The 24,831-nt window shown below is 39.1% G+C and overlaps 4 protein-coding genes across 4 annotated transcripts; 2 read left to right on the top strand and 2 right to left on the bottom strand.

Annotated features, from left to right (window-relative positions):
* Nucleotides 1-84: 84 nt before the first annotated feature.
* On the bottom strand, nucleotides 85-1,615 carry LOC106929997 (guanine nucleotide-binding protein G(I)/G(S)/G(O) subunit gamma-5). Its single transcript, XM_015007279.2, has 3 exons — nucleotides 1,409-1,615; nucleotides 1,090-1,238; nucleotides 85-343 (listed from the first exon to the last, which is right to left on the bottom strand). Exons 1-2 carry the CDS (start codon nucleotides 1,487-1,489, stop codon nucleotides 1,113-1,115), a joined length of 207 nt encoding a protein of 68 aa, XP_014862765.1. The 5' UTR covers nucleotides 1,490-1,615; the 3' UTR covers nucleotides 85-343; nucleotides 1,090-1,112.
* Nucleotides 1,616-2,189: 574 nt separating this feature from the next.
* On the top strand, nucleotides 2,190-7,054 carry spata1 (spermatogenesis associated 1). Its single transcript, XM_015007276.2, has 12 exons — nucleotides 2,190-2,427; nucleotides 2,515-2,621; nucleotides 3,382-3,499; nucleotides 3,665-3,718; nucleotides 3,830-4,190; nucleotides 4,447-4,600; nucleotides 4,837-4,903; nucleotides 4,999-5,113; nucleotides 5,184-5,309; nucleotides 5,407-5,573; nucleotides 6,490-6,588; nucleotides 6,721-7,054. The coding sequence occupies exons 1-12, from the start codon at nucleotides 2,365-2,367 to the stop codon at nucleotides 6,880-6,882; spliced, it is 1,593 nt and encodes a 530-aa protein (XP_014862762.2). The 5' UTR covers nucleotides 2,190-2,364; the 3' UTR covers nucleotides 6,883-7,054.
* ctbs (chitobiase, di-N-acetyl-) lies at nucleotides 6,985-11,080 on the bottom strand. Its single transcript, XM_015007278.2, has 7 exons — nucleotides 10,859-11,080; nucleotides 9,454-9,592; nucleotides 9,073-9,281; nucleotides 8,793-8,964; nucleotides 8,605-8,702; nucleotides 7,553-7,717; nucleotides 6,985-7,453 (listed from the first exon to the last, which is right to left on the bottom strand). Exons 1-7 carry the CDS (start codon nucleotides 11,063-11,065, stop codon nucleotides 7,256-7,258), a joined length of 1,188 nt encoding a protein of 395 aa, XP_014862764.1. The 5' UTR covers nucleotides 11,066-11,080; the 3' UTR covers nucleotides 6,985-7,255.
* A 2,469-nt stretch (nucleotides 11,081-13,549) lies between these two features.
* LOC106929993 (vitellogenin-2-like) lies at nucleotides 13,550-22,778 on the top strand. Its single transcript, XM_015007272.2, has 34 exons — nucleotides 13,550-13,624; nucleotides 13,950-13,970; nucleotides 14,063-14,214; nucleotides 14,333-14,584; nucleotides 14,672-14,836; nucleotides 14,925-15,073; nucleotides 15,160-15,310; nucleotides 15,398-15,555; nucleotides 15,635-15,800; nucleotides 15,890-16,015; nucleotides 16,111-16,329; nucleotides 16,434-16,651; nucleotides 16,739-16,836; nucleotides 16,918-17,042; nucleotides 17,218-17,319; nucleotides 17,411-17,530; nucleotides 17,616-17,802; nucleotides 17,891-17,984; nucleotides 18,075-18,260; nucleotides 18,357-18,486; nucleotides 18,590-18,806; nucleotides 18,894-19,375; nucleotides 19,480-19,521; nucleotides 19,642-19,710; nucleotides 19,805-20,011; nucleotides 20,576-20,718; nucleotides 20,838-20,976; nucleotides 21,069-21,198; nucleotides 21,421-21,604; nucleotides 21,685-21,779; nucleotides 21,863-21,957; nucleotides 22,049-22,214; nucleotides 22,344-22,505; nucleotides 22,589-22,778. The coding sequence occupies exons 1-34, from the start codon at nucleotides 13,585-13,587 to the stop codon at nucleotides 22,699-22,701; spliced, it is 5,103 nt and encodes a 1,700-aa protein (XP_014862758.2). The 5' UTR covers nucleotides 13,550-13,584; the 3' UTR covers nucleotides 22,702-22,778.
* The last annotated feature ends 2,053 nt before the right edge of the window (nucleotides 22,779-24,831 follow it).

Below are 24,831 nucleotides of genomic sequence, written 5' to 3'. Positions count from 1 at the left end.
GCTTTAAGGTTTAGGTTGTCTGTTCTGTGCAAGAGCTTTTAGTTGGATAAAATGTCTTAAAAACATGAAGCTGCATGTCTAAAATGTGGAAATAGTTCAGTTTTATTGAGGCAAGAAACATTTACATTTCATAAGGCACATGTGTTAGTTCTACGCAGGAAGGCTGGGGCATTTCTAATGCACCCAAGAAGGAAAATGTGTAATTTATTTTTAAAGGAACGTTAAAGTTTAAAAAGGCTCAAGTTAAAATTCCTGGCCCAAATTCCCAAAGACTCCTGAGATGATTCCAGTCCATTTTGCAGGATTCTGCAGCTCACCCCAAATTAGGCATGTAATCCAAAACCTGGAGAAAAACAACATATTAGTAAAACATACAATGTTTAAACCAATGAGACGCATAGAAAACACTCTAAATAAACTTCAAATGGATTAACCCTTCTATGAGATAACTAAATGGAGCACCATCACACATTTTGGCATCTTTCTGTTTTAAAATCCTCCAACAGACTACCTTTTTTATTTAGTTTTGTACATAATTATAGTCTTCATGTTTTATTTATAGTCTTAAATAGCTCATCTACTTTTTCAGGTCCAGTATTTTGGTAAAAGTAGTTAATTTCAAAAGGTGATTTATTAATAAATAACTTGGCGTTTCAGGAAAAACTCATTCAACATGGGTTTGAGTAAAGAGTTTAACAAATAGTAAATATAATTTTATATTTAAATTTTATAAATTAAACTTAATTCATAAACGGTTTTTTTTATTATTTTAACCCTTTTATTTCAATGCCACTTTAAAATTAGAGCTGAACCAAAGTACAACACAGAAAATGAAAATAGTAAAAATAATCTTAATAAAAATTCGAAAGACATTTGTAAATACAAAAACTTTTAATAATAGTAATTATATGGTTTATTTAAAAAAAAAAAAGAAGGATGCCAAAGAGAAAGCGTTGACTCTTTAAAGCGGCTTAGAGGAAGTTTTTGCTTGAATCAAAACTAACAGTCATACAACTGGCTGCCATAAAATCAACTCCTGTGAGCGTCCATTGAAAATCTTGAGCTGATAAAGTATATGTTGGTACTCACAGTGGTCGCCTGGCCAGTCAGTACTATAGGAAGGAGCAGACTTTCTGCGGTCTGAACGGGTTGTTGCTGGAAGACATGCCGGTGAGCAGGGGGTCCTGCTGGGCGTTCTGGAGGCAAAACTGCTGGAGGTCCGCTGCGGCCTGCGAGACCTGGAGAAAACAAGTTTAAAATGTAATAAACTGTTTATGCTAAACGAATAGAGCTCCCGGAACCTCACCACAACCCGGACTATTTCGACAAAAAACAGCTACATTACAGAAACACCGAAATGACCGAGAAAGACACACGCCCTAAGAGCGACTAAATGTATAAAACTTACCTTAACTCTGTTTATACCCGCTTCAAAGCGCAACTGTTGAACAACTTTCTTCATAGCGACAATGTTGGATGGTCCCGGCATAACTGCGATCTGGAATGGCTACGATATTCAAAATAATAAGTGTGGAAAAGTTTACGCAAGCTAGTCGACGCTAGTAGCTACAAAGCTAACTTTTTTTCTTCTTCCAAAGGAATAAGCTTCCGGTTTTTTTAAAGGCGTGCCCGCTATTGCTGCATTCACGTGTTGTCTGGAAATAAAGTACGTTTTCAGATGTTTTCACTGTACTACTTATCTGGTAATTTTAAATTAAACATATGTACTTGGTGTCTTCCATGTTTGACAGTTTTGGTTTGTTAACAAATATTAGTGGAATAAAATTAGCCATGCTTTATGTTAACTTTATGTTTAAAATCCCTGTAGATTGAATATTAGTAGAGTTGGTTTTGCTATATTACACATAATGCCAAGCATTATATAACATAAAATCTGCTCTAAATATTGCTTTTAATTACAAAACGATTCATATTTGAAAGTTTTATAAGAAACAGTTGGCATAGTAATGCTCAATCCCACAGCACTTAAATATTACAAAAAATATCTGAGCCCCCTTGTGGTGAAGATGCATTTGCTGATTCAAAAGTGCAAGGATTAAAGGGAAAAATCATAACAAAATTGTATTATTTGAAAATGAAGGGAACTCTTTCATCTTATATGTTCCTAATTGTTGTTTTATTTTATTTTTTCCACATGCTGCTCTGTCATCCCGAGCATCCCGGGCTGGCACTCTCATAAAAGAAACACAGTTGGATGGCTGAGTGTGTTTAATTGCAGCAGGTTGTTTCCTGGCAGTCTGGAGCACTCACAGCGCACGCAAACACAACTCTTTCGTAGCAAATACTCCTAGATTTCTATAGTTCAGTACTTTACTGCGATTCTTTCTCTGAACCAGTCTGATAATGGAGTTGTCTTGTGAATCAGTGAGATTTACAGAGGACAGCATGAGACCGGCCAGCAGGAAGGTAAATGCTAAATCTCTTGACATGATATAAAAATGTAAGCAGATGTCAGTGGCTGCAAACTTCATTGTTAATTTTATTTATGTGTAGTTTTTGGAACTCCATGTGCTGTTTGTGCCAGCTGATCAGTGGGACATGAAACTCAATAAAGTCCCAGCTGAAGCTACTGAGAGCTTTGTTTCTGCCGGCTTCATCAGGTAAAAGTGCTTGAAATGTTTAATTTCTATTATCAATCAAATGATAACAGTTTGTCTCATACAGAGGTGTGATTATTGAAGCCATATATGGCTCCTTGCAGAAGTATTTATTGAACTGTTTCATATTTTATAGCAGAACAAGTTTTAAGGCATTTAGTGGGATTTTGCTTACCGGACTATAAAGTTCTCCATTATAGTGATGTGGATTCACCTTAAATTTTAGTAAAATATATAGAAGTCTTAATTAGAAAAAAATTAGAAAAAAAAAAAACCATCGAGCAATTTGAATGCCTTTACACTGCTCTGTTAATTACAAAAATAATAATTAAAAACAACAATCTTTCACTTGCATTTCAGATGTTCAATATTCTACATTTATTTCATATGTAAAGTTCAGTTAAGTAAAAAAAGATTTAAGGTAATTAAAATATACATTTTCTGATAAGTTGGAAATTAGAGAAAAAATAAAATATGTTATGAGTGTAACATTGACTCTATTTTAAAATAAAACATTTTTACTATTGTTAAGTTGATCTTTGCTGTCATTTACAGCATGAAAAACAGAATATGACGCAACAAAGCATTGGACCTCAGTTTGGTGTTACCATGAAAATAATAGTTTTTATTATTAACTATTAACCAGTCAATATTAGCCTATGAAAAACTGCTAAAACATTCATTCAACTCAGCAATGATTTAACAATTTTACTAAACCCCTTAACTGGTGCACATATTGTGTCGTCGTTCCTGGTGACATTAGGGTTTATCCTGAAACCACCCTGCAGACTCTGAGGGGTGAGCTGGCTGCTCTGCTTGGCGCTGAGAGGAGCATCCATAAATTCTCCTTCCTGAAATGCGTGGGCCGCAGTCTGGCGCTGGTGAGTGCAGCTGACAGTTAAGAGGCCTTTTGTAGGGCTGATCGTTTCACTGCGCAGACAGTGCCCTATTCAGAATGAATACACTGAAGGCTATAAAGGCTGTGAATGGGGAGCATAGCAGCTTTACTGCTGCGCTTCTCACACTGTAGTTCTTGTTTTTCACAGGTCAAAGGGAAACAGGAGACAAATCTGAAAGTGAAAACATTCGCCCCACCGTATGTACGTTGAGTCCACGGGTCTTATTTACATCCTGATAAGTTTGCTGGTTTCTTCCTTGAAATAACTGCGTTTGCCTGGTCCCTGAAATGAGCCGTTGTAACCTGTCGGCAGGCGGCTGAGCCGGAGCTCTACCTTCTGCCCACAGGAGAGGCAGACGGCACTTTCTGCTCTCAGTCCTTCACCGTGGATTCCAGCAGCAGCTCCCCAGAGCAACAGGTCTGTCTCCACCCTCCCAAGATGTGCAGCGTGGCAACAGGGACAAAGAAGGCCATTAAATTCCCTCACGTCCCCCAGTGTTCCCAGCAACCAGTTCCTGTCTCTGTGCTGGAAGAGGAACATGAGGATAAAGAAGAGGAAAGCAGCTGCAGCTCGTCCTCAGAGGATGAAGCTCCAGGCTTCATCAGGAGATCAGAGAGCTGTGCAGGGAAACCTCAGAGTCAAAGGGTCCTAAAGCTGATAGCACTTAGAAAAGGTATTAAAGCAGTCATTCATAGCATATTATCAACAAGAGTTTATACAGTTGTACTGTATAAACTGTATAAACACATTAATTTACACTCATCTGGCTGCAATGTTCATTTTTAGGTTTGTTAGATGACTTATAGTTTGGTTAACAACAAAAATACTTAATTTTATAATCTACTAATAGAGTGTTTTTCATGTTTTAGCTCATTAACAAAGTGGCATTCTTTAAAGAAAATAAACATTTACTTTTTGTATGTCTACAGCTTTAGAGATATGTGAAGCTAATTCAGCTCAGACGATTTGGTCAGCAGACAAAGAGGAGACCTGCCGAAAGACAATATATCAACCCAAAGACAGACATTCAGGAGCAGCTGAGTCTCTGGAGGACCACAGTTTAGGCGTTTTGCTGACAGACAGGTACCAGATGTGTCACACTTGCAAGACTCCATCTTTTTCCTCCAAATGTAACGACGGTCATTATCGCCAACTGTTTCGATTTTAGTTTTATCAGACCACAGGAAATGTTCCCAAAATCAAGGTTTCTGTTGCTGAGTCTATAGTTGCAAACTGTAATCTTTGGAATATATATATTTTCTTTACAGAAGAGAAATGCATGAGGTTCTTGTTTTTGTGACTGTACTTCTATGTTTTAGTGTTGGAAACTCTGAGTGCAAAGATCCACACAGAGAGAAGACCACCAGAAATAAGCCAACAAATGGGGTAATATGCAGCCGTTGTGAGACTTCTTTAAAAATATATAAACATTTCTGTTTCAGTCAGTATTTATACTGTGTCTAAATTTGTTGGTGTTTCAGATGCTGGAAGGTCCAGCCATGTTGTCGCAACCTATTCAGTGCACAGCTTCACCCCGAGGTCCAGACTCGGCTTCCAATGACGCAGTTTCCACTTCGCTAGATTTTCTCTCCAACAGTAAGGAATGGTCAGATTGTTTGAGCCAAATTCTTATGCTTGGTAATTGAACATATTTTGTACTTGTAAGGAGAGGCACTAATGGAGGAAATCAAAATGGTGAGAGAGGAGAGGAAGCAGCTGGAGTGGACAAGACAGCAGCTTTTGAGAAAGGGAAAAGACTTGTTGGCTCAGAATCGACACCGCAGGAACCAAGGTGGGATATCTAAGTGGAAACAAAGTCAGACTGAGTACAAAAAAAAAACAAAACAAAAAAACAGTTCAATTTCTTTCCCTACTCCACTAATTTAAAGCACGAGACAGCTGGAAAAAGAAATATTTTGAAACCAAGAAGACCACCGCACCATTGGAGGAGCATCTGAGAAACCTGAGGCAGGAACTGGAGCTATTTCACAACAAAGTCCTGCATCAGCTTCAAGCCAGAGAGAAAGCAAGGAGACAGGGGAGGTCCTCTGAGAAGGTCCAGTAAAATCACATATGCCTTGTTGCGCCACGTAGTTAACATTATCACGCATATTAGGAACAGATTCAATTAAATTAACAACTTTAATACGAGTATGACACAAAACAACCTAGTCGGGTGACTTTGAATGGTCATATAAGGAGCATGAAGTCCAGGATATCAAAGGAAGTTGTTGTCATCTTAATATTTAACCATACACCAGTGACATGAATTGACATTACCAACCTTTATTAAAACAAAAAAAAAAAAAAAATTCAAAATTATTAGAACATAAACAGGGGGCAACAGTGAAAGTGATAGGAGTTGGTATCGCTGTTGGTGGGTTGCTGGTTCAAACCCCGACTCTGTCAGTCTCAGTCATTGTGCCTGCTGCCAGTGTTCAGAGGGCAGCTGTGGCTACTAGCCAATAGCTTATCAGCCTGGGAATGACTGAACAAAGGGTGAAGTGTGTTAGGGCACCATTGGACAAGTGCAGGCCATTTACTGTAAGCAGTTAAAATTATGCGAATAAAAAATTGATGGAAGGTTTAACAAATTTGGGATGCAATTTTTTGCTTAGTGTAACAAATCTGGACATATGTTACATGTTTTAAAGGGGTGATTTTGTGTATTTTCCAGACACCTAATGCCTTTTTATAGCACCATCAAGTAACCGTTACCTGCAGTTATAAAAATACTGAACATACACACCTTCCTGCTTTTATTTTCAAACTAGAAAATGATGAAACTCAAACAGGTAACTTTACTAAACCTGTCGTCTTTATGTGTGGGTTTTTGGAAATCAGGATATCTTATTATACAAAGAATATATTGAGGTGGATTGTTGCATGCTACTAAACATACAGATTATTTTTTTTGTTCATCACAATGAAACATTCCCTGTAAACAAATTAACCCAAGAGCAATATTTCAGAATGAGCTCATCATCCAGATCATGAAGGAGAGCTATGAGGTCGACAACCTGAGGAGGAAAGTAGAAGATGCCAAGATGAAGCTGATAACAGAGACAAAGGTAACAATCAGTCCAGTCTCAGTGAAACAGGTGACTGGTTGGCTTCATTTCTGATATTCTGGATAAAAAGCCTAGCAGACCTGGAATTGACTGTAAAACAAAATGTTTTTGTTGTTTTCTTTCCCCTACAAGTTGAGGAAGCAGGCTGCTACTGAGCTCAGAGACCTGAAGACCGAACTTGCCCAAAAAAAGAATCAGTCATCTCCTTCCTGGATGGACTGGAAACACAACATGGTACAAAGCACAAGTTTAAAGCAGCTTCTCCGTCGACGTCAAGAGGACTGCTCTTCCTAGTCTTTAAACATGAACTAACCTGCCAACTAGTTAGTACTTGTAAGAACTGGGTAACACTGTGCGTTTTTTCTACAATAACGTAGCACCAGGGAGTCCACTAGATCGATTAGTAAAAGCTTTATTAAAGAACAAAGTAAAAAAACATCACAGTTCTTGGAATGGTAATCAAAAATCAGTGCAAATGCGATTAAAACGATTGTCTTTGTTACTGAATCATAATTCATTGCATCTAAAGTAAAAAAGCGACATGCAAGTAAGCATCCCTGAAGTTGAACAGAGGCCACGCCCAGTTACAACTATAAACGAAGATGTTTGGAAACCAACGGGAGCGAGCTCAGCAGCTCAGTCAGAAGCTCCTGCTGGAGCATTCGGTTCATCCCAGTTTGGATCCTAACAGGGCATTCCACATCAGCGCGGTCTGCTGCCTGGCTACAGGATCGTCGCTGTAGTCCAAAATGTTGCCGTTCCACATCCCGATGCCTCTCAGGCCTTTGGACATGACGTAGTCCGCTTTGGGGGACAGACTCTGCGGGTCATCGTACCAAACCTGATGGGACTGTCCTGTCTCATCCTGAATTAAGCAGTGAAACAAAGAATAAAATAGAAAAAAAAATGTCATTTTTTTCCTGTTTGTTTGAATGCATTGTTTTAGGAGTAAAAAATACGACACCTTGTAATAGAAGTAAGGAGCTTTTTGCTCATCATCCCAGAGTCTGCCGGACGACGTTGGGCTGTTGAGCTGCTTCATGATCCATTTGTATGATTTTTGTTTTCCCGCTGCATCGCTGCAAGGAGCTCCACGGAACGGGACTTTAGGTATGTAACAAATGCCCTCCTTGGATAAAACAGAAAATAAAAACAGAAGTGTTTTATTTTGTTGGTTAATAGGAAGGTTTTACACAGCATTTGCCAAGATACAAAAAGAAGGAAACAGTAAAACCCACGTCACCCGCAGTTTTTAAGAAAAAATATTGTGATTTTGTGTTCTATGATTGAAAGTCAAGCCTATTTATATAAGGGAGCAAGTCTTATCATTATCATTGTTGACTAATAATAATAATAAGAAAACTAACAGTGCTCAAATTATGTATTTAGTGTGTAATGCACGTTGTATTTTAATAAGAATTTTAAATAAAATCAAATAATAAAAAAAAAGAAATGCATTTAAAACTTTCTAGAAAAAAAATATCAGATTATATTGAGCCAGTGCCGTGTTTAACATTTTAGATCAAGATTGGAATAAAAGACTTTATTTTTAAATGATATTTTTTTATTTTCTGTTTTTAACTGAAGGCAGCTTTAAAAGGATGCCACAGTACTATGAAATATTTCACGCCTGATAGTCCTCACCATAATTGATCATTAGCAGCAAATGTTCCTACTGAGACTTAGGACAGATCACTGATTAACTATTAAACTCTATTAGTGTGAAATGTGTGTGCTGATGTAAATAATTAGACTGATCTCTCTTGTGGTAAAGACAATTATTATTATTGATTGATCTTTGAAGTAAAGTGTGCTGAATGAAAACAGCATTGTGAGCCCAGAACCATGTAATAGCAGGTGGTCCGCCACATGGTGGCAGCGCAGGGAAAGGTATTCCTTTTGTTGTGAACCCAAAGCATGATGATGTTTCCATTATGTTTAGGATTGTACTTTCAGGATGACATGCAGTGTTATCAGAAGTAAAGTGTGCAACTTGTCATTAAAATACTGCCATACCTGAGAAAGGTTAACACATGGATAGTCATAGCCGTACCATGGCACTCCCATCAGCAGCTTATTTGAAGGAATCTTCAGATCCAAATAGTCGTCGTAGGCTAAAATGGACAGATAAAAATTATTTCCTTTGGTTCACATTAACAAGGTGACTGGTTCTCAATCCTAAACGTGCATCTGGACATGGGGACCTTTTAGAGTTTGGTTGAATGGGGCATTTGCCATTGCAATGCAGTCTCCGGTGATCTGGCTCTGCTCATCGTAGGACATCACAAACACCAGGTCACAGGATTTGGCGATGGTGACGTAATCATAGCAGCGCTTGTCGATACATTTTGGTGACCAGGCGACATCAAATGAAACCTAAAAATCAGGAAAAAACAAGGAAACGGTAGGGGTAAGCTGGCCATTTTTCATTGTAATAGAAATGGAAAGGGTTCACCAGACACTGGTGAGCCATTGCTGTTCTACCTGAGAGCCTGGGATTTCCCTGTGGAAGGCCTCCGTCGTCTCATTGACCAGTGCTGTCAGAGCATAGTACTCTGGAGAGCCGTCTTCCACTACTTGCTCAACGTCAATGTTAATCCCGTCCATGAACTGCTTCTTGGCCAAACTGACCTGCTCCGTTATCCATCTGGTCCTGTTGGCTTGGTCCACAATGTAGGGAATATGAACATCACCTATGTCGCCACCACAAAGGGACATGCAAAGATAAAGAGAACACGTCAATAAGCAAATATCAAAACATATTTGTAAAAAGGAGACAAAAAAAAACTGCTCTGAAACAATGAATGTCGATATAAACATGAACTTTTGCAGACTATTAAGGCAAACCGGTGTAAACTCACTCACCTTTGAGGACAACTCGCACTCCTTTGGAGTGAGCGAAACACATTAGCTCAGCATCATAACGCCCAAAGGCGGCCACCGTCGTCACCATGCTCCAGTTGTAGGATTTCCATGTCTTTCCACCCACATCAAACACAAACACCTAAAAGCAAAAACGAGTTATATTGACGACTATGACTGAGGTGTCTTGCAAACGAAAAACTAATAAGACAGCAAAACCAAATGCAGTTTCTTGAAAATTTAATACAATGCAATTCAATTCATTAAGATAGTGTCAATTCACAACAAAACTCCTCTTTGCAACACAAGCAAACGCATCAAATGAATCTAAAACATAGCATAGCATACTGAGTAAACAAAATATTACAACCACTGAAAGAAAAAGAGCAAACTGTCAAAAGACTCTTATGGAAGAAAATTCTGCATTCTGACATTTAAAATGCAGCTTTTTGATATTTTTATCTAATTTTACTGTTTTTTAGATGGAAAACTATTTTTTAGTTTAGTGTTTTTCTCTACCTTTTTATCTTTTTTTCAGTATTCGTTCTTATTTGTGCTTGTGAATGTTGTCTGAATAGGTCTGTTTTTAGAGTCAAAACAAATCATTTAAGAAGTTTCTGACATTTTAAATGTAAAGATCCCATATGTTCCTTCCCCTCATATTTCTTGAATTCACTATTCTTTACTAGAATACCATAAATTCACCAGATTTTATGGTAAATATTTTTGCAGTGAGAGGATACAAGAATGAAAGAGACGCACAACTGAGACAATGGCACAAAAAATAAACTTTGCAAATTCTTGCATTTTCCCATACTCAAGACAGACAGGAAACCTTAAAACACTGAACTGAATCTATATAATCAGATAAAACTTGAGTTAAACCACTCAGTGTGTTCACCGATACATGTTGAAAAGTTCACATTCCTGAGCCAATGTTAGCTGCAATGCAGAAAGACGGATGTTTAAAAAGAGGAACTTTATACATCCCACCATCTCAAAAATAACTTCAGCAACTAAACTGTCAACTTTTCTCACAAGATCTGTTGAGATTAGGATGCTGTTTACTACCCAAGTCACTGTGTTTTATCCAAGTTTAAGTAAAAAGTTGTGTTTTATTAATGTGAACATCATAACCTGCAGATTTTTGCTTCAGGTGCCCTGAGAAAAGGAATCCATTTTCTGAAAGCACAGAACTCCAGAAATCAGTGCAGAGAATTTAGTACCTACAGGCTTTAAATGATACTGGAAGGTTTGGTTCAGAACATCATTCTCAAAAAGTCTTATTCCGTCATATAATTGTTAACTCGGAAAAACAGACTTGTTATTCCAGAAAGAATGTCAGTAATGATACTTCGCGGGAGGTATGTTTGTTTTATGTGCTGACAGAGTCCGCCGACAGCGTTACCTCAAACTCTCTCTCTCCCCGGATTGGCTGACAGAGCTCCGGCCTGTCACACGGACACACGCCGGAGCCGCTCACTACCAGCAGAACCGACAGAAACACAACGAACGGCAACATTGTGTTGGTCCAAAGCGAAACTGCAGCAGCTTGCGGTGAAGCTTGCTGATCATGTGAACTTTTGTACGGAGTACGAGATAGGACAAAACTCATCCTGTCGATAACATGTCAATTGAACATCGTGACTGACGTAGATATGTTCAGTATCTTATATATGAACATACACTATCAATGATTATTTGAGATATTGATTACCACGTCTGGATTGGAAAACTAACTTTAAGCTGTGTGGGCTTTGTTTCTAAATTTCTACATAATGAATAAGCAGGGAGTCAATGACCAGTAAAAAGTAAAATATAACAAACGCAACAACATAGCCTACTTCTTTTCTCTTGCTGTATAGAGCATAGAGTTACACAGCACTGTTCCTCACTCACCTGTTGCTTCACACTGCTAGTCAGCTGGCTGAAAGCAGCTTTCAACTCTTTTTATTGCACACGTAGAGGACTTGTTTGGCTGTTTTGGTTAAATTGTTTTAAAAGTTCAGCAAACAAGTTTTAAGTGGCATGTCGGTTAAGCAGGGTGGCCACATGAGCAAATTACCTGACTAATTAAACAACGTATCATAAAAAGTTATTTAAATGTGTACAATAAGAATGTTTACTTTAAAGGTACTGCTTCATCTTATGGGAATTTAGCTTTGTTGAATAATCAATATAACAATAAGTAAAAAATATATATCTATACATATCCACAAAAAATACTTATTCAAATATTGTTCGAAAATTTAAGTTTCTTGCATGAAATATTCAAGTGACATCTGATTCAGCAATAAAAATTACAATCCAAGAAACTTTGCCTGGCAGTGAGCCGAAATAGGAAACTATATCAAAAACAGATAATGTAAGGATAACTGAAACCTTGGTTCAATCCACTGTGCAGGTTCAGAATCTTCTCCCCTATAGTTTAGTATATTTACTTCACGCAGACACCAGAATGCAATGAATTGTAATGTAACATACTCTTCTTCCATTTAGTAAAAGTTTGACAGTGGATATTTGAAAGTATTTTTAAAAGCACAGTTGCAAAGCGGTGCAGTTGGCAGCATTGTTGCCTTGCAGCAAGAAGGTCCTGGGTTCAAATCCCAGCTGGGGATTTTCTGCATGTTCTCCCTGTACAGAGTCCAAATACATGACATGAAATTGTCATTAGGTATGAGTGAGTTGTTTGACTTGTCCCAATGACCACTGGAGATAGGCACCTGTGACCCTTCAAGCATAAGTGGCAAAGAGTATGAATGGAAAAGTAAGTTTTTAAGAATAATAAACTCTTATAGGCTTATTATTTGAAGTTTATTATTTTACACAAGCTCTAAAGAGATTTTTTTTAATCAGAAATCTAGTATGTTATTGACCAACTCTTCTGCTATCCCCAGATCATGACTTTTGACCCATGTTAGACAGTAACACTGATAAAATGCAAGTTTTCATTCAAATCAGAATTCAAATCAGATTCAGCTTTTTTTTTTTTGCCAGGTTTGTGCTCACAAACAAGGAATTTGACTTCTTTTCTGCTTTGCTCTCAGTGAAGACATTTAAAAATAGAAATATATATATAAAAGATTTTAATAAATTGAATCTTTCTTTCTTGTAATATGTTTATATTGGGTTGGTTCAGCATGCTGAGTCTACAGTTTTTGACGTAGCTTTCCTGTATTCAATTTCCACCTGAGTGCTCTTTGCTGCTTTACTAATTTCTCTGTCTACCTTTTGATGAATAAATGACAAAATAGCCTAAAAAACCTTTCAAAAGTATATACATATACATATATATATTTTTATAGTAGTGGAAGTCAATCTTGAATTAGTGCAACTATGCACTATGCAAATCAAAGAAAATAACACCAAAGTATCTGGGACAGAACAGAGAAGCCAAAAACACCAACGTACTGCTTGATTTCAGATATCTTTCTCTTTGGATAAATCATTAGGGTTTATATATTTTTGGAGTTTACCTACAAGTACTGTCATACATCCTCCGTTTGATACTCCTTAAACAGTTTATTAAGGAGAACCCCTGATGAAGGTTACTCAGATATTTTCGATTCCAGATAGAAAGCAAACAGCATAGTTTCACAATCTTGTCATTTATGACAAATGACAGGATTGTGAAAGTATTGCAGGGTCAGGACATTATGACACATCAATCAGTCAAAAGGTGGGATCAAGCTGCTCTGACAGCTCTGTACAAATCTTAATATTTATTGTCGCTAAACACATATAGAAGTACTTTTTGAGGTAAACACACATTTATTACTTTAAATATGATTTGTTTTGCCAACCAATATGACAAATAAAAACTTTTAGCACATTTCTAATGAAACATGATAAAACACTGTCATTTAGGTAACTCTACAAACCCAGAAATTATCTCTATTGCCTTTCTTATGTTTAAAAGGTCAGATACAGACAGGATTTCAAATAAGTTCAGACATTTTCAGGACATTTTCTGATTAGCGTATTTACTCAGCCTTGTCGACATGATCAGGGCACAGTAACCACCGAGAGAAATGACAGCCAACATTTAGTTAATGTTTCATTTTCAAAAACAATGTCTGCAAATCTTGGCTTTAAAAGGAAACCGTTAGCTACAGACGTTCACAACCACCAACCATGAAGGTGATTGTGCTGGCTCTGACTGTGGCCTTTGTGGGTGAGTGTTGCTGTATGAACTAAACTTTAGTTAGTTTAGTTTGTTCATTTTAAACATATTCACATTCAAACACCATGATGCTTATTTAGATAACTATTTGTTTGAAAAGGAGATGAGCAGAAATATAAACTTTTTTGACCCCACCCCTTTTCTTTTATCAATAAATGTTGATAACGTTCCTCCAAATATTAAAAATGTAAATTCATATTATTTTAAAACAATAGTTTCAATAGCAGTGTATTCTTAAATAAGTTTAAATATCATCTCCTCTCAAAACAAACAGATAATAATAAAAAAAAAATCATATTTTTCTAATGTTTTTCAGCTGGCACTCAGATTAGCTATGGTAAGTTGCTTTCTAATAATACTAAAAATAAGAAAAGCAGCAAATCTATAATTTTTTTTTAAGATTTGGGTGATTTCTGCTTTTTGTTATAGCCCCAGAATTTGCAGCTGGAAAGACCTACGAGTACAAATATGAAGGATATCTTCTGGGAGGGCTGCCTGAGGAGGGCCTGGCAAGGGCTGGGGTGAAAATCCAGAGCAAAGTTTTGATCGGTGCAGCAGATCCTAACAGCTACATTCTGAAAGTAAAAACTGTTTCTCAATAATATTGCATTATATTATAACAAAACCTAATCTGTACAAAAATTTCAACCAATATCCAGGAGAGGCTGATGCTCCCTAATATGTTGCTTGTTCTTTCAGCTTGAAGACCCTGTGATCTCGGAGTACAGTGGTATCTGGCCCAAAGAGGTCTTCCACCCTGCCACAAAGCTCACCTCAGCTCTCTCTGCTCAGCTCTTGACACCTGTCAAGTTTGAGTATGCCAACGGTGTGATCGGTAAAGTGTACGCCCCGGCGGGCGTCTCTACATCTGTGCTGAATATCATCAGGGGAATCCTCAACATCTTTCAGATGAACATCAAGAAGACTCAGAATGTCTATGACCTGCAAGAGGTACTCAATGCTTGCCTTTGATAGGTCTATTCGGGCAAATGGTGAACCACCTATAATGTTTTCTTACTTTTATTTTCTTTAAATTAGACTGGAGTAAAAGGTGTGTGCAAGACATACTACGTCCTTAGTGAGGATCCGAAGGCTGAGCGCCTTCATTTGACAAAGACCACAGACTTCAATCACTGCTCAGAAAAAATCTACATGGATGTTGGCATAGCTGGTTATACAGACAAATGTGCAGAGTGTGCGACTGTGAGTACAGTTTCCTCTTATCCGCCATAGTCTCTGTTGAGGAAATTAAACTGCTTGATTATTGATTTTGTGTCTTATGTCACTACAGCGGGGGAAAGGGTTTTCAGGAGCAATGTCTCTAAACTACGTCATGAAGCCCTCGACCTCTGGTTCCTTGATCTTAGAGGCCACTGCTACTGAGCTCCTCCAGTACTCCCCTTTCAAAATTGTGAACGGAGCTGTCCAGATGGAGGCAAAGTATGAGCTTTGAATTATGATGAAGCTCATCTCTGTGTGTTCAATTTTGGACAGCTGATTGAACTGATCTTAATTTACTTTCACAGGCAGAATGTGACCTTTGTTGATGTCAAGAACACCCCATTAGAGCCCACCAAAGCTGAGTACGTTCCCCGTGGATCGCTGAAGTACGAGTTAGGTACTGAAGTCCTCCAGACACCAATTCAGCTTCTGAGGGTCACCAATGCTGAGGCTCAGGTACCTTTTGAAGTTCTTATTGACATTCTGTTTTTATTTATTCAATTTTGTACTTGAAAAGCATTTTTGGGGGGGATTGTTTTATAGATTGTTGAGACTCTGAACAACCTTGTGAGCCTCAATTTGGGCAAGGCCCATGAAGATTCTCCCCTGAAGTTTATTGAGCTCATCCAGCTTCTGCGTGTGGCCAGATATGAAAGCATTGAAGCTCTCTGGAGTCAATTCAAATCCAAAAACGATCATAGGTAAAGCCACTTTCACTGTTAGAGAATTAAAAGGCAAATATTCTTAAAGACAATTTTACTGAAGCAAATCTTTCCCAAGGCACTGGATGCTGAGCTCCATCCCTGCCATTGGTACACATGTTACTCTTAAGTTCATCAAGGAGAAGGTCATTGCTGGTGAAGTGACCGCTGCTGAAGCTGTTCAGGCCATCATGGCATCCACACACTTGGTGACAGCCGACCTGGAGGCCATCAAGCTTCTGGAGGTAAATTGATGTTTAAATGTTTCATGTTTATTTCTAGTGGCACAGAAACAATCATATATGTAACCAGTTTTTATATTTCACCATTCTAGGAATTGGTCAAGGCTCCTAAGGTTCAAGAAAATGCTGCTTTGCGTGAGGTCACCATGCTGGGCTTTGGCACCACGATTCACAAATACTGTGTGGAGAACCCATCATGTCCATCTGACCTTCTCAAGGTATGTATTGTCTGCATATTTCCAAAAACCAGTGTTCAGTTGCAAGATCAATAACTTCTATCGTTCTTTTGTTTGTTTGTTTGTTTATACTGCAGCCTATCCATGACATTATTGCCAGTGCTCTTGAGAGACGTGACAATAATGAGCTCTCCCTGGCTCTCAAAGTTCTGGGTAATGCAGGACATCCCAGCAGCCTGAAGCCGATCATGAAACTGCTGCCTGGTTTCGGCAGCTCTGCCTCCAATCTTGAGCACAGAGTTCATGTTGATGCCGCTATGGCACTGAGAAAAATTGCAAAGAGAGAACCCAGGCTGGTGAGGCAAACCTTCTGACCACCCTACCTTACAAAACTATTCCTAAGGTTTAAACATACTGTTCAGATGTATTAAGACAATTATCCCCCCCTTTTTTTGTTTAGATTCAGGACATAGCTATTCAGCTCTTCATGGACAGGGCTCTTGACCCAGAGCTCCGCATAATTTCTGCTATTGTGCTGTTTGAGACCAAACTGCCCTTGATTCTGGTGACCACTGTAGCTAAGAGCCTCCTGTCAGAACCAAACCTGCAGGTTGCTAGCTTTGTCTACTCTTACATGAAGGCTTTCACCAGGACCACCACCCCTGACCGTTCTTCTTTGTAAGAACCCTGTTGCACCATTATCTAATGAATGCGTCAGTGCAATACACTGGAACGAAGAATTACTGATATTTGTTCTCTCTACAGAGCTGCTTCCTGCAATGTTGCCATCAGGATGCTCAACCCTAAGTTTGATAGACTATGCTTCCGCTACAGCCGAGCTTTCCTTTATGACCACTATTACAGTAAGAGTGTGCCAGAAAAATCACGTTCTCTCAAGAGATTTTACTTACTAATAAATACTGAAATGCTTTTTTAATCTGTAGATCCTTGGATGATGGGAGCTGCTGCCAGCGCATTTTACATCAATGATGCTGCAACTGTGTTGCCAAGAAACGTCATGGCAAAAGCTCAAGTTTACATGTCTGGAGTGTTTGTTGATGTTCTGGAGGTATGATGATCATGTTTTAGACGTATCGTTAAAACCAAAGGGATTCGGTTTAAGCAATAGAAGTGATCTTTGTGCTTAAGAATGACTCACGCTTTTTAATATTAACTTGTTGAAAAAGATTCATTTGAGAACTGGTTATAAATTAAAAAGCTTTTCCAATGCTACATTTTTACAGTTCGGAGCCAGATCTGAGGGAGTACAGGAGGCCCTTTTGAAAGTCCGTGAAGTTCCAGAGGATGCAGACAGGATCACCAAGATGAAGCAAGCTCTCAAGGCTGTAGGTTTACAAGACATTTACCTGCAAGAGAGTCTTTCATACTTCCATTTAAAATATATATATATATCCTACAACTTTCTTCCTGTTGCAGCTAATTGAGTGGAGGGCCAATCCTTCCCGCAAGCCCCTTGGCTCTCTGTACGTGAAAGTTCTTGGACATGAAATCGCATTTGCAAACATCGACAAAGAAATGGTTGAAAGGATCATTGAGGTAGTGTTCCACAGAAATGTTTGCGTGCCTTCAATATCACATTCAAATAAAAACCTTAGTCTAAAAAGGATTTTATTTTTAATAGTTTGCAACCGGACCTGAAATCCGCACTTATGGCAAAAAGGCCTTAGACGCTCTGTTATCCGGTTACTCTCTGAAATACTCCAAGCCAATACTGGCTATTGAGGTCCGTCACATCTTCCCCAGCTCTCTCGGTTTACCCATGGAGCTCAGTCTCTACACTGCTGCTGTGGCAGCCGCATCTGTTGAGGGTAAGTTTCAGTGTTACAGTTCAACAACTGAGGGTTTGAGATGCATACTTACACTAAGAAATAACTTTTTAAAATACATTCTTCCTAGTACGAGCCACCATTTCTCCACCACCTTCTGAGAACTTCCATCCTGTCCACCTCTTGAGGTCTGATGTTTCCCTAAAGGCTTCAGTCGCTCCGAGGTGAACCACCTGTCCTGAAAACAAACATCTAGAGGATAACCTGCTTGTACCAGTTACATTTTAATATTTCTGTATGTCTTTCTATTTCAGTGTGTCTTTGCACACCTATGCTGTTATGGGAGTAAATAATCCTTTCATTCAGGCTACTGTGATGTCAAGAGCCAAAGTACACACAGTTATTCCTAAAAAGATGGAGGCGAGAGTTGACATAGAAAAGGGCTACTTTAACTATAAGTTCCTGCCTGTAGAGGGTGTGAAAACAATCGCATCTGCTCGGTATGTACATTTTTTAATTCTCTGGAATCAACAAATCAAGTCCCTTTCTTATTTGGATTAAATGTTTGCTTTTTTTCCCCGTTTCTTCTGTAAAAGTCTTGAAACAGTTGCCATTGCAAGAGATGTGGAAGACCTCGCAGCTGCTAGGATCACGCCAGTTGTCCCGTTAGACAATTTTAAGAGGAAGAACGCCACCTCAAGACTTTCACAGATCGTGGGTAGTGAAGTAAGTCTGAGTGAATGATCAACTCTCCGGACCATTTTTTTTTTTACCCTCCCTATGATTTGGGTTACTTGCTGTTTTTTTCTTTTTTTTTTTTTTTTTACAGTCAAATTCTGAGGAATTTCGTCCTCTTAAACGGAAAATTCAGAATGCCAGAAACAAGAAAATCCCCAAACCAATTGTCAAGAAAATGTGCGCTACCACATACACGTTCGGAATACAGACCTGCATTGATATTAGGTCTCGCAATGCCACCTTCCTCAGAAACACCCCGATCTACGCCATAATTGGAAACCATACTCTTATGGTTAATGTCACCCCAGGCAAGTGAAACGGATGCACTGATGTTCTTAAATGAAGCCTTTTGAAAGGGTCAAACAACCAATCTATTTCATTTATTTTCATTTCAGCTGCTGGACCACCCATCGAAAGGATTGAAATTGAGGTTCAGATTGGTGAAAAGGCAGCAGAAAAGATCCTTAAAGCGGTTAACCTGAGTGAGGAGGACAAGATACTTGAGGACAAAAACGTCCTGATGAAGCTGAAGAAGATTTTGGTTCCTGGTCTGAAGAACAACACAAAGTCTTCATCCTCCAGCTCAAGCAGCTCTCGTTCAAGCAGCTCTAGATCCAGCAGCTCTCCTTCAAGCAGCTCTAGCTCCAGCAGCTCTTGCTCTAGCAGCTCAAGTTCCAGCAGCTCACGTTCTAGCAGTTCTTCCTCACGCTCCTCCAAGACCTCTTCCAGATCCTCCTCTTCGAGCCGCAAAAGCAAGACGCTGGATCTTGCTGACCCACTTAACAAAACACCAAAGAGGTCCTCCAGCAGGTCATCCAGCAGGTCGTCCAGCAGGTCGTCCAGCTCCAGCTCCAGCTCCTCCAGCTCCATGTCCAAGGTGAGGCAACTTCACAAGTCACAACTTATACAGTTATGAAAACCGCATTGTTGTTTTGGAGACGATAAGGACAATTTTATTCACCTGCTTTTCTATTACAACAGGAACGGTATGAACTGAACTTCACCAAGGATCACATCCACCAGGTAACATTATTGTTATCTTTTAGAAGGAAATTGCCTTCAAATTAACAGCTCCCCAAGCTAATTTAAACTGTAAACCACCTTGCAGTGTTTCTGAGCTGGGTAAATGTTTTTCCTTTGCAGCATTCGATCTCAGCAGAGCGTGTGAAAAGCAAGAGCAGCGCTAGCAGCTTTGAATCCATCTACAACAAGGCAAGTTATAAAAATTATTGTAGTCCTGTGCATCCATATACGAGTAAAGAAAGAAAAAACAAAAACAATCTACATGTCTTCTTTGTGCTTGCAGGCCAAATACCTGTCCAACACCGTCCGTCCACAAGTCACAGTCCTGGTCCGTGCCATTAGACAAGACAACAAGAACCAGGGATATCAGATCACTGCTTACTTTGACAGTGAAACTGCCAGAGTGCAGATCATTGTGGCCAATCTCACTGAGAATAACAACTGGACGATCTGTGCTGACGGCGTGATGCTCAGCCACCACAAAGTGATGGTACAGTTTTTCTTTTAGCGTTTTATTTTTTATTAATTATAACTTAAAACAGTCACCATGAAACCCAGACACTGTAGCTGTAGTTCAAAACTGTTTATTTGTAGTGCAAAACTGCAAGTTTCCAGGCTTCCAGTTGCTGCTTTCATTCAATACTGACAGAAATTAAATTTTTATTTTCCTATGGGAACATTAAAAAATGCAAAATAAAAGGTAAAACTGTTCAGCTTCAAACTGTGCAGTGCAAGGCTAAGAATATGGGTTCACAAAGTAACAAAGATTTTATGTTGCTGATGAAAGATTTGGTCCCCAATTGTGCTTTCTTATAAATTAGCGCAGATTAATGCACCTTCCCGTTAACATCCCTGAGAAGGAACTGACTACAACAATGCGTTGTTTTTCAATATTTTTCTGAAATTGTGAGTTATACTTTTAAACTGGCAAATAAAAAGTCTGAACCAAAGGAGGAAATTTTTAGATTAAGCTTTTCCACAAGTTCTCATTTAATGCACTATCCTCTATTACTTATAATTAGTATATTTCCTGGAAACTTAATTTTTTCCCCAGACTCGACTAACCTGGGGAATTCAATGCAAGCAGTACAACACCACGATCACAGCCGAAACCGGTCGCGTTGAGAAGAAACCTGCAATCCGTGTGAAACTGGCCTGGGCGAGACTCCCTCATTACATGAAGAAATATTCAAGAAGGTAACGTCACAAACGAAGGAAATCATCCTGTAGCCATCGCCCTTTGGAAGTCAAGCCTTAATTTGGTTAAGTTTTTAAGGTTTTTTTTTTTTTTTTTTTTTACTTTTTCTCCCATTTAGAGTCTCTAAATGGTTTTACCGTGTCGCTGAGGACATTGGAGTGAACAGGACAAAGGTTCTCAACGACCCCAGACAGATAAAACTCACTGTAGCTGTTGCCAACGAGACAAACCTGAACGTCACACTGAAGACATCAAAGGTGCAGCAATGCATCATCATTTAATTCATGCAAACACCACATTTGCATTGCACGTATATGTCAAAGATCATTTCTGTTTGTTGGAAATCCAGAGGGCCTATTACAAACTGGGATGGGCCGTTCCCTTATACCTGCCGATTAACAACACTGCTGCTGAGCTGCAGGCGTTCCGGGGCAGATGGACGGAGCAGGTCACCTACATGCTCACCAAGTCTACCGCAGGTGAAAATCCCTCACACATCACTGAATGTTAATATGTAATTTCTATGAGCAGGTTAATGGTAATAGTGTTTGCAAATATTCCAAATAAAGCAATTACGTTACATTACATTCATTTAGTTTAAGAAAATGTGCGTAAAAATACAATCTGCTGATCTCAAACTGGGCCGTGCCTAATTTATGCCCATTTTAAAGAGGTTAAATTCAGTATTTTTCTTATTTCAGCCGAGTGCTCCGTGGTCAATGACACAGTGGTCACCTTCAACAACAGGAAGTTCAAAACAGAGATGCCCCACACTTGCCCTCAGGTCTTGGCTCAAGATTGCACAAACGAACTCAAATTCATAGTTCTGCTGAAGAGGGACCAAACAGCAGAAAAGAATGAGATCAACATCAAGGTTGAAAACATGTAAGTGATGACTGTACACAGAATGCAATATGACTGTCTTTGAAGAAAACGACTTTAACATTTAAGCTGTGTTTCCACAGTGATGTCGACATGTATCACAAGAACAATGTCGTTATGGTGAAGGTTAATGGAGCAGAAATTCCTCTCAACAACCTGCCATATCAGCACCCCTCAGGTAGGACAATGTGGTGGGTTATATACTGGCCTCACACCTATCGACCATTTAATTTTATGTTTAAACGTGTATGTTTACAACAGGCAACATACATATCAAAGAGAAAGAGAAGGGCATTTCTCTGTTTGCTCCCAGTCATGGTCTTCAGGAAGTCTACTTCAGCTCTGATGAAGTGCAGGTGATGACAAAAATCTGGCTTGGGTATTCATCAAATGACATCTTGATAATTGCATAATTGTGACTCAAATGCCTTTTATTTCCCCTCCAAGGTTAGGGTGGTGGACTGGATGAGAGGCCAGACCTGTGGAATCTGTGGAAAAGCTGGCGGCGAATTCAGACAGGAGTACGTCACTCCGAACGAGCGGGTTTCCAGGAACGCTACGAGCTTCGCTCATTCCTGGGTTCTGCCTGCAAAGAGCTGCCGTGAGGCCTCTGGTAAAAATCTGTTCTGATTTTAAAGACCCTAACACCGTAATTCAAAAGAATTTGCGCAACTATATACTCAAAGCAGTCTGCAAACAATACAAAAATGAAAGGGTCAAATATATATATATTTTTTTCCAGAGTGCTACATGCGGCTTGAGTCGGTGAAGCTGGAGAAGCAGGTCAGGGTGGCAGGTGAGGAATCTAAATGCTACTCCGTGGAACCTGTGCTGCGCTGTCTGCCTGGCTGCCAGTCCGTGAGAACCACCTCCGTCACTGTCGGCTACCACTGCGTTCCTCAGGGTGAGCAGCTACCCCAAGAACACATTTATTAAAGCACTCTTCAAATCTTGCACCAAACCTAACCGCTCCGCTCTCCCTTTCAGAGTCGAACATGAATCGCCCTGATGCTCTCAGTAGCATCTTCGAGAAGAGCATTGATGTGAGCGAGACAGCGGAGTCCCACCTGGCCTGTCGCTGCACTCCACAGTGTGCCTAATTGTGTTGCTTTCTGACATTCGTTCTGTTTTTGTGTTTCATGGATGCTTGTAAACTAAAATAAAGAAGCAATTGAAATATTGTCTCTGTGGTGAACGTTGATGGCACAAAGTAAAAATAAGGTATCATTGAAAATAAATGTTGGGTTAAGAAAATGTATCATTCACTGCTAATAATAAAAAGAGCCAAGACATCCAAGACAGTTTTCAGAATACATGTAGAATTAATTAACAGAAATACCGAAAATAACATGAAGTAGTTTGAAAACACACACACACACACACACACACACACACACACACACACGCACGCACACACACACACACACATTTGGACTGAGATATGATGGCAACATTTGAGATGGTTATTAAACAAAAAGATAAACCTCAAGGGTTTTTTTGCTTGCTACATACATCAAAAATAATCAAAACTAAACCACAGTATTTAGTCTTTTCATACTATAACACCTTTATAACATGTTGCAAGTGAATTTTAACTGCAAATCCCATACTAATAATTAGAAATGTGCCGATCAGATTTTTTCCTGCCGATTCCGATCACCGATACCGATCACATAATTATTATTTTTTTAATCATAAGCACTACCGGAAAAAGGAACCAGAAATTCACCTAGATTTAGACAAAAACTTATTTTTAATAACTTTTTTCAAGAAAAAAAATCAAAACAGGCATTGTGCAAATTGTACTGCTATTGGTAATACTATTTTTAACAGACTGAAAACATGAAGGCTCTGAAGAGGCTAAATAATGCAAAGAGTCAAAATAAAACCTCTAATGTTTAGAGTCTAAACATTGCCAAAAAATTCAAGTATAAAACTTAACATTAAAAGGCAAAAACAGGTTCCATTATAATAAACAATCCAGAGTTACTGAATGAAAACTTCCTGATAGCATGGCGGCTAGCTGATTACTGCTAGCTCTGATTGGCTGTTTCTGACTGAGCGGAGTAATTATGCAGAACAGGGAGGAGATCGATTCTTTTTTCAGAGATTATCTGTCTCATGTTAGGACAGCGAAAGTTTTAATACGTATGTAAAATTTATTTTTTTAAGTTAGATGCTGCAGCTTTAAGCAGGTTCGGTGTGAGAGTCACTACCAGGTGGAGCAGAAGCGAAGCTCCGTCTGTCAGATATTACTACCTGTAGCGTAGCAGCGGTTCAACAGCGAGAGCAGAACCAGCGTCTTACATCGCAGCTCGAAGACTTAAATAATTTTCCAGGTTATTTGTTTAGCTTTCTGACCGTCATGCTAATCCGGGTGAGTGTTTGTAGCTGTGCGCTGCTTTACCTGCTATCTGATCCTCCGTATGTCTTTTTTACTGCAGTGAGCCTCGATGTAGCCAAACTCCGTCAAGTATGGCTTGTTTTTATGCCATATTAGATTCGTCGTGTTGATGCATTTTGACGTGCTTCAATTTTCCGCCACAACAGGCAAAATTCTCCATTCACTCAGTGCGTTATAGTTCCACATCGCTTAGGATTTGTTGCTGCGCGTTTGCGGAGAGTGAAGGAAAGCGGAGACCAGCTGCACAGGCAGGCTGCGAAATGAGATGCAGCTGATCGGTTTGTGTGATCGGCGCAAGAGACCGTGATCGGCGATCACCGATTATACACTTTTTCACGGAAATCGGCCGAATATGATCGGTGGCCGATCGATCGGCACACCTCTACTAATAATAGTCATGGCCATAAAGAGCCACGCTTACATTATTAACTAGATAGATATATTAACTAATAGATAGAGGTTCCCAAACTGTGGGAACCATTGCCTGGGAAGATTGGATAAATAGCTCACAAACTGCAGGCCAGGCCTTCTCGTCCAATATCAGTTGCTGATCTCACTAATGGAAAAAAGGTTCAAATTCTCAAAAACACACTCCTGATCCTGCCAAACTCTTGAAATATGGATTTCTCAGCAAACAACACAGATAAGATATAATATATAAGAAATTGGAGGCCTGTATTTTACTGTCTCATACTGTAAGTAGTATTTACCTTCCTGGAGAAAACTACCTTGTATCCACCAATGTTTAAAAACCACAGGCCTGCCTTCCAATCACAGTGCCTAAGAAAACGGGACCTATTATGCAAAATTAACTTTTTGCATGTTT

The sequence above is a fragment of the Poecilia mexicana genome, unplaced genomic scaffold (genome assembly GCF_051168715.1).
Source record: "Poecilia mexicana isolate PSO_F unplaced genomic scaffold, ASM5116871v1 scaffold_4, whole genome shotgun sequence".
Classification (NCBI taxonomy): domain Eukaryota; kingdom Metazoa; phylum Chordata; class Actinopteri; order Cyprinodontiformes; family Poeciliidae; genus Poecilia; species Poecilia mexicana.
The sequence above is the reverse complement of the archived record's forward strand: the minus strand, read 5'-3'. Positions and strand labels throughout refer to the sequence as shown.

Coding starts and splice junctions, on each gene's coding strand:
- LOC106929997 (XM_015007279.2), bottom strand. CDS start 1,489: ATGCCGGGACCATCCAACATTGTCGCTATGAAGAAAGTTGTTCAACAG. Junction 1,239..1,408: donor CGGGTATAAACAGAGTTAAG/GTAAGTTTTATA, acceptor TGTTTTCTCCAG/GTCTCGCAGGCCGCAGCGGA.
- spata1 (XM_015007276.2), top strand. CDS start 2,365: ATGGAGTTGTCTTGTGAATCAGTGAGATTTACAGAGGACAGCATGAGA. Junction 4,601..4,836: donor GGCGTTTTGCTGACAGACAG/GTACCAGATGTG, acceptor TCTATGTTTTAG/TGTTGGAAACTCTGAGTGCA. Junction 5,114..5,183: donor GCTAGATTTTCTCTCCAACA/GTAAGGAATGGT, acceptor TGTACTTGTAAG/GAGAGGCACTAATGGAGGAA.
- ctbs (XM_015007278.2), bottom strand. CDS start 11,065: ATGAGTTTTGTCCTATCTCGTACTCCGTACAAAAGTTCACATGATCAG. Junction 9,282..9,453: donor AGTGCGAGTTGTCCTCAAAG/GTGAGTGAGTTT, acceptor GTGGCGACATAG/GTGATGTTCATATTCCCTAC. Junction 8,703..8,792: donor ATTCAACCAAACTCTAAAAG/GTCCCCATGTCC, acceptor TGTCCATTTTAG/CCTACGACGACTATTTGGAT.
- LOC106929993 (XM_015007272.2), top strand. CDS start 13,585: ATGAAGGTGATTGTGCTGGCTCTGACTGTGGCCTTTGTGG. Junction 18,261..18,356: donor AAAACAATCGCATCTGCTCG/GTATGTACATTT, acceptor CTTCTGTAAAAG/TCTTGAAACAGTTGCCATTG. Junction 19,522..19,641: donor CCAAGGATCACATCCACCAG/GTAACATTATTG, acceptor TTTCCTTTGCAG/CATTCGATCTCAGCAGAGCG.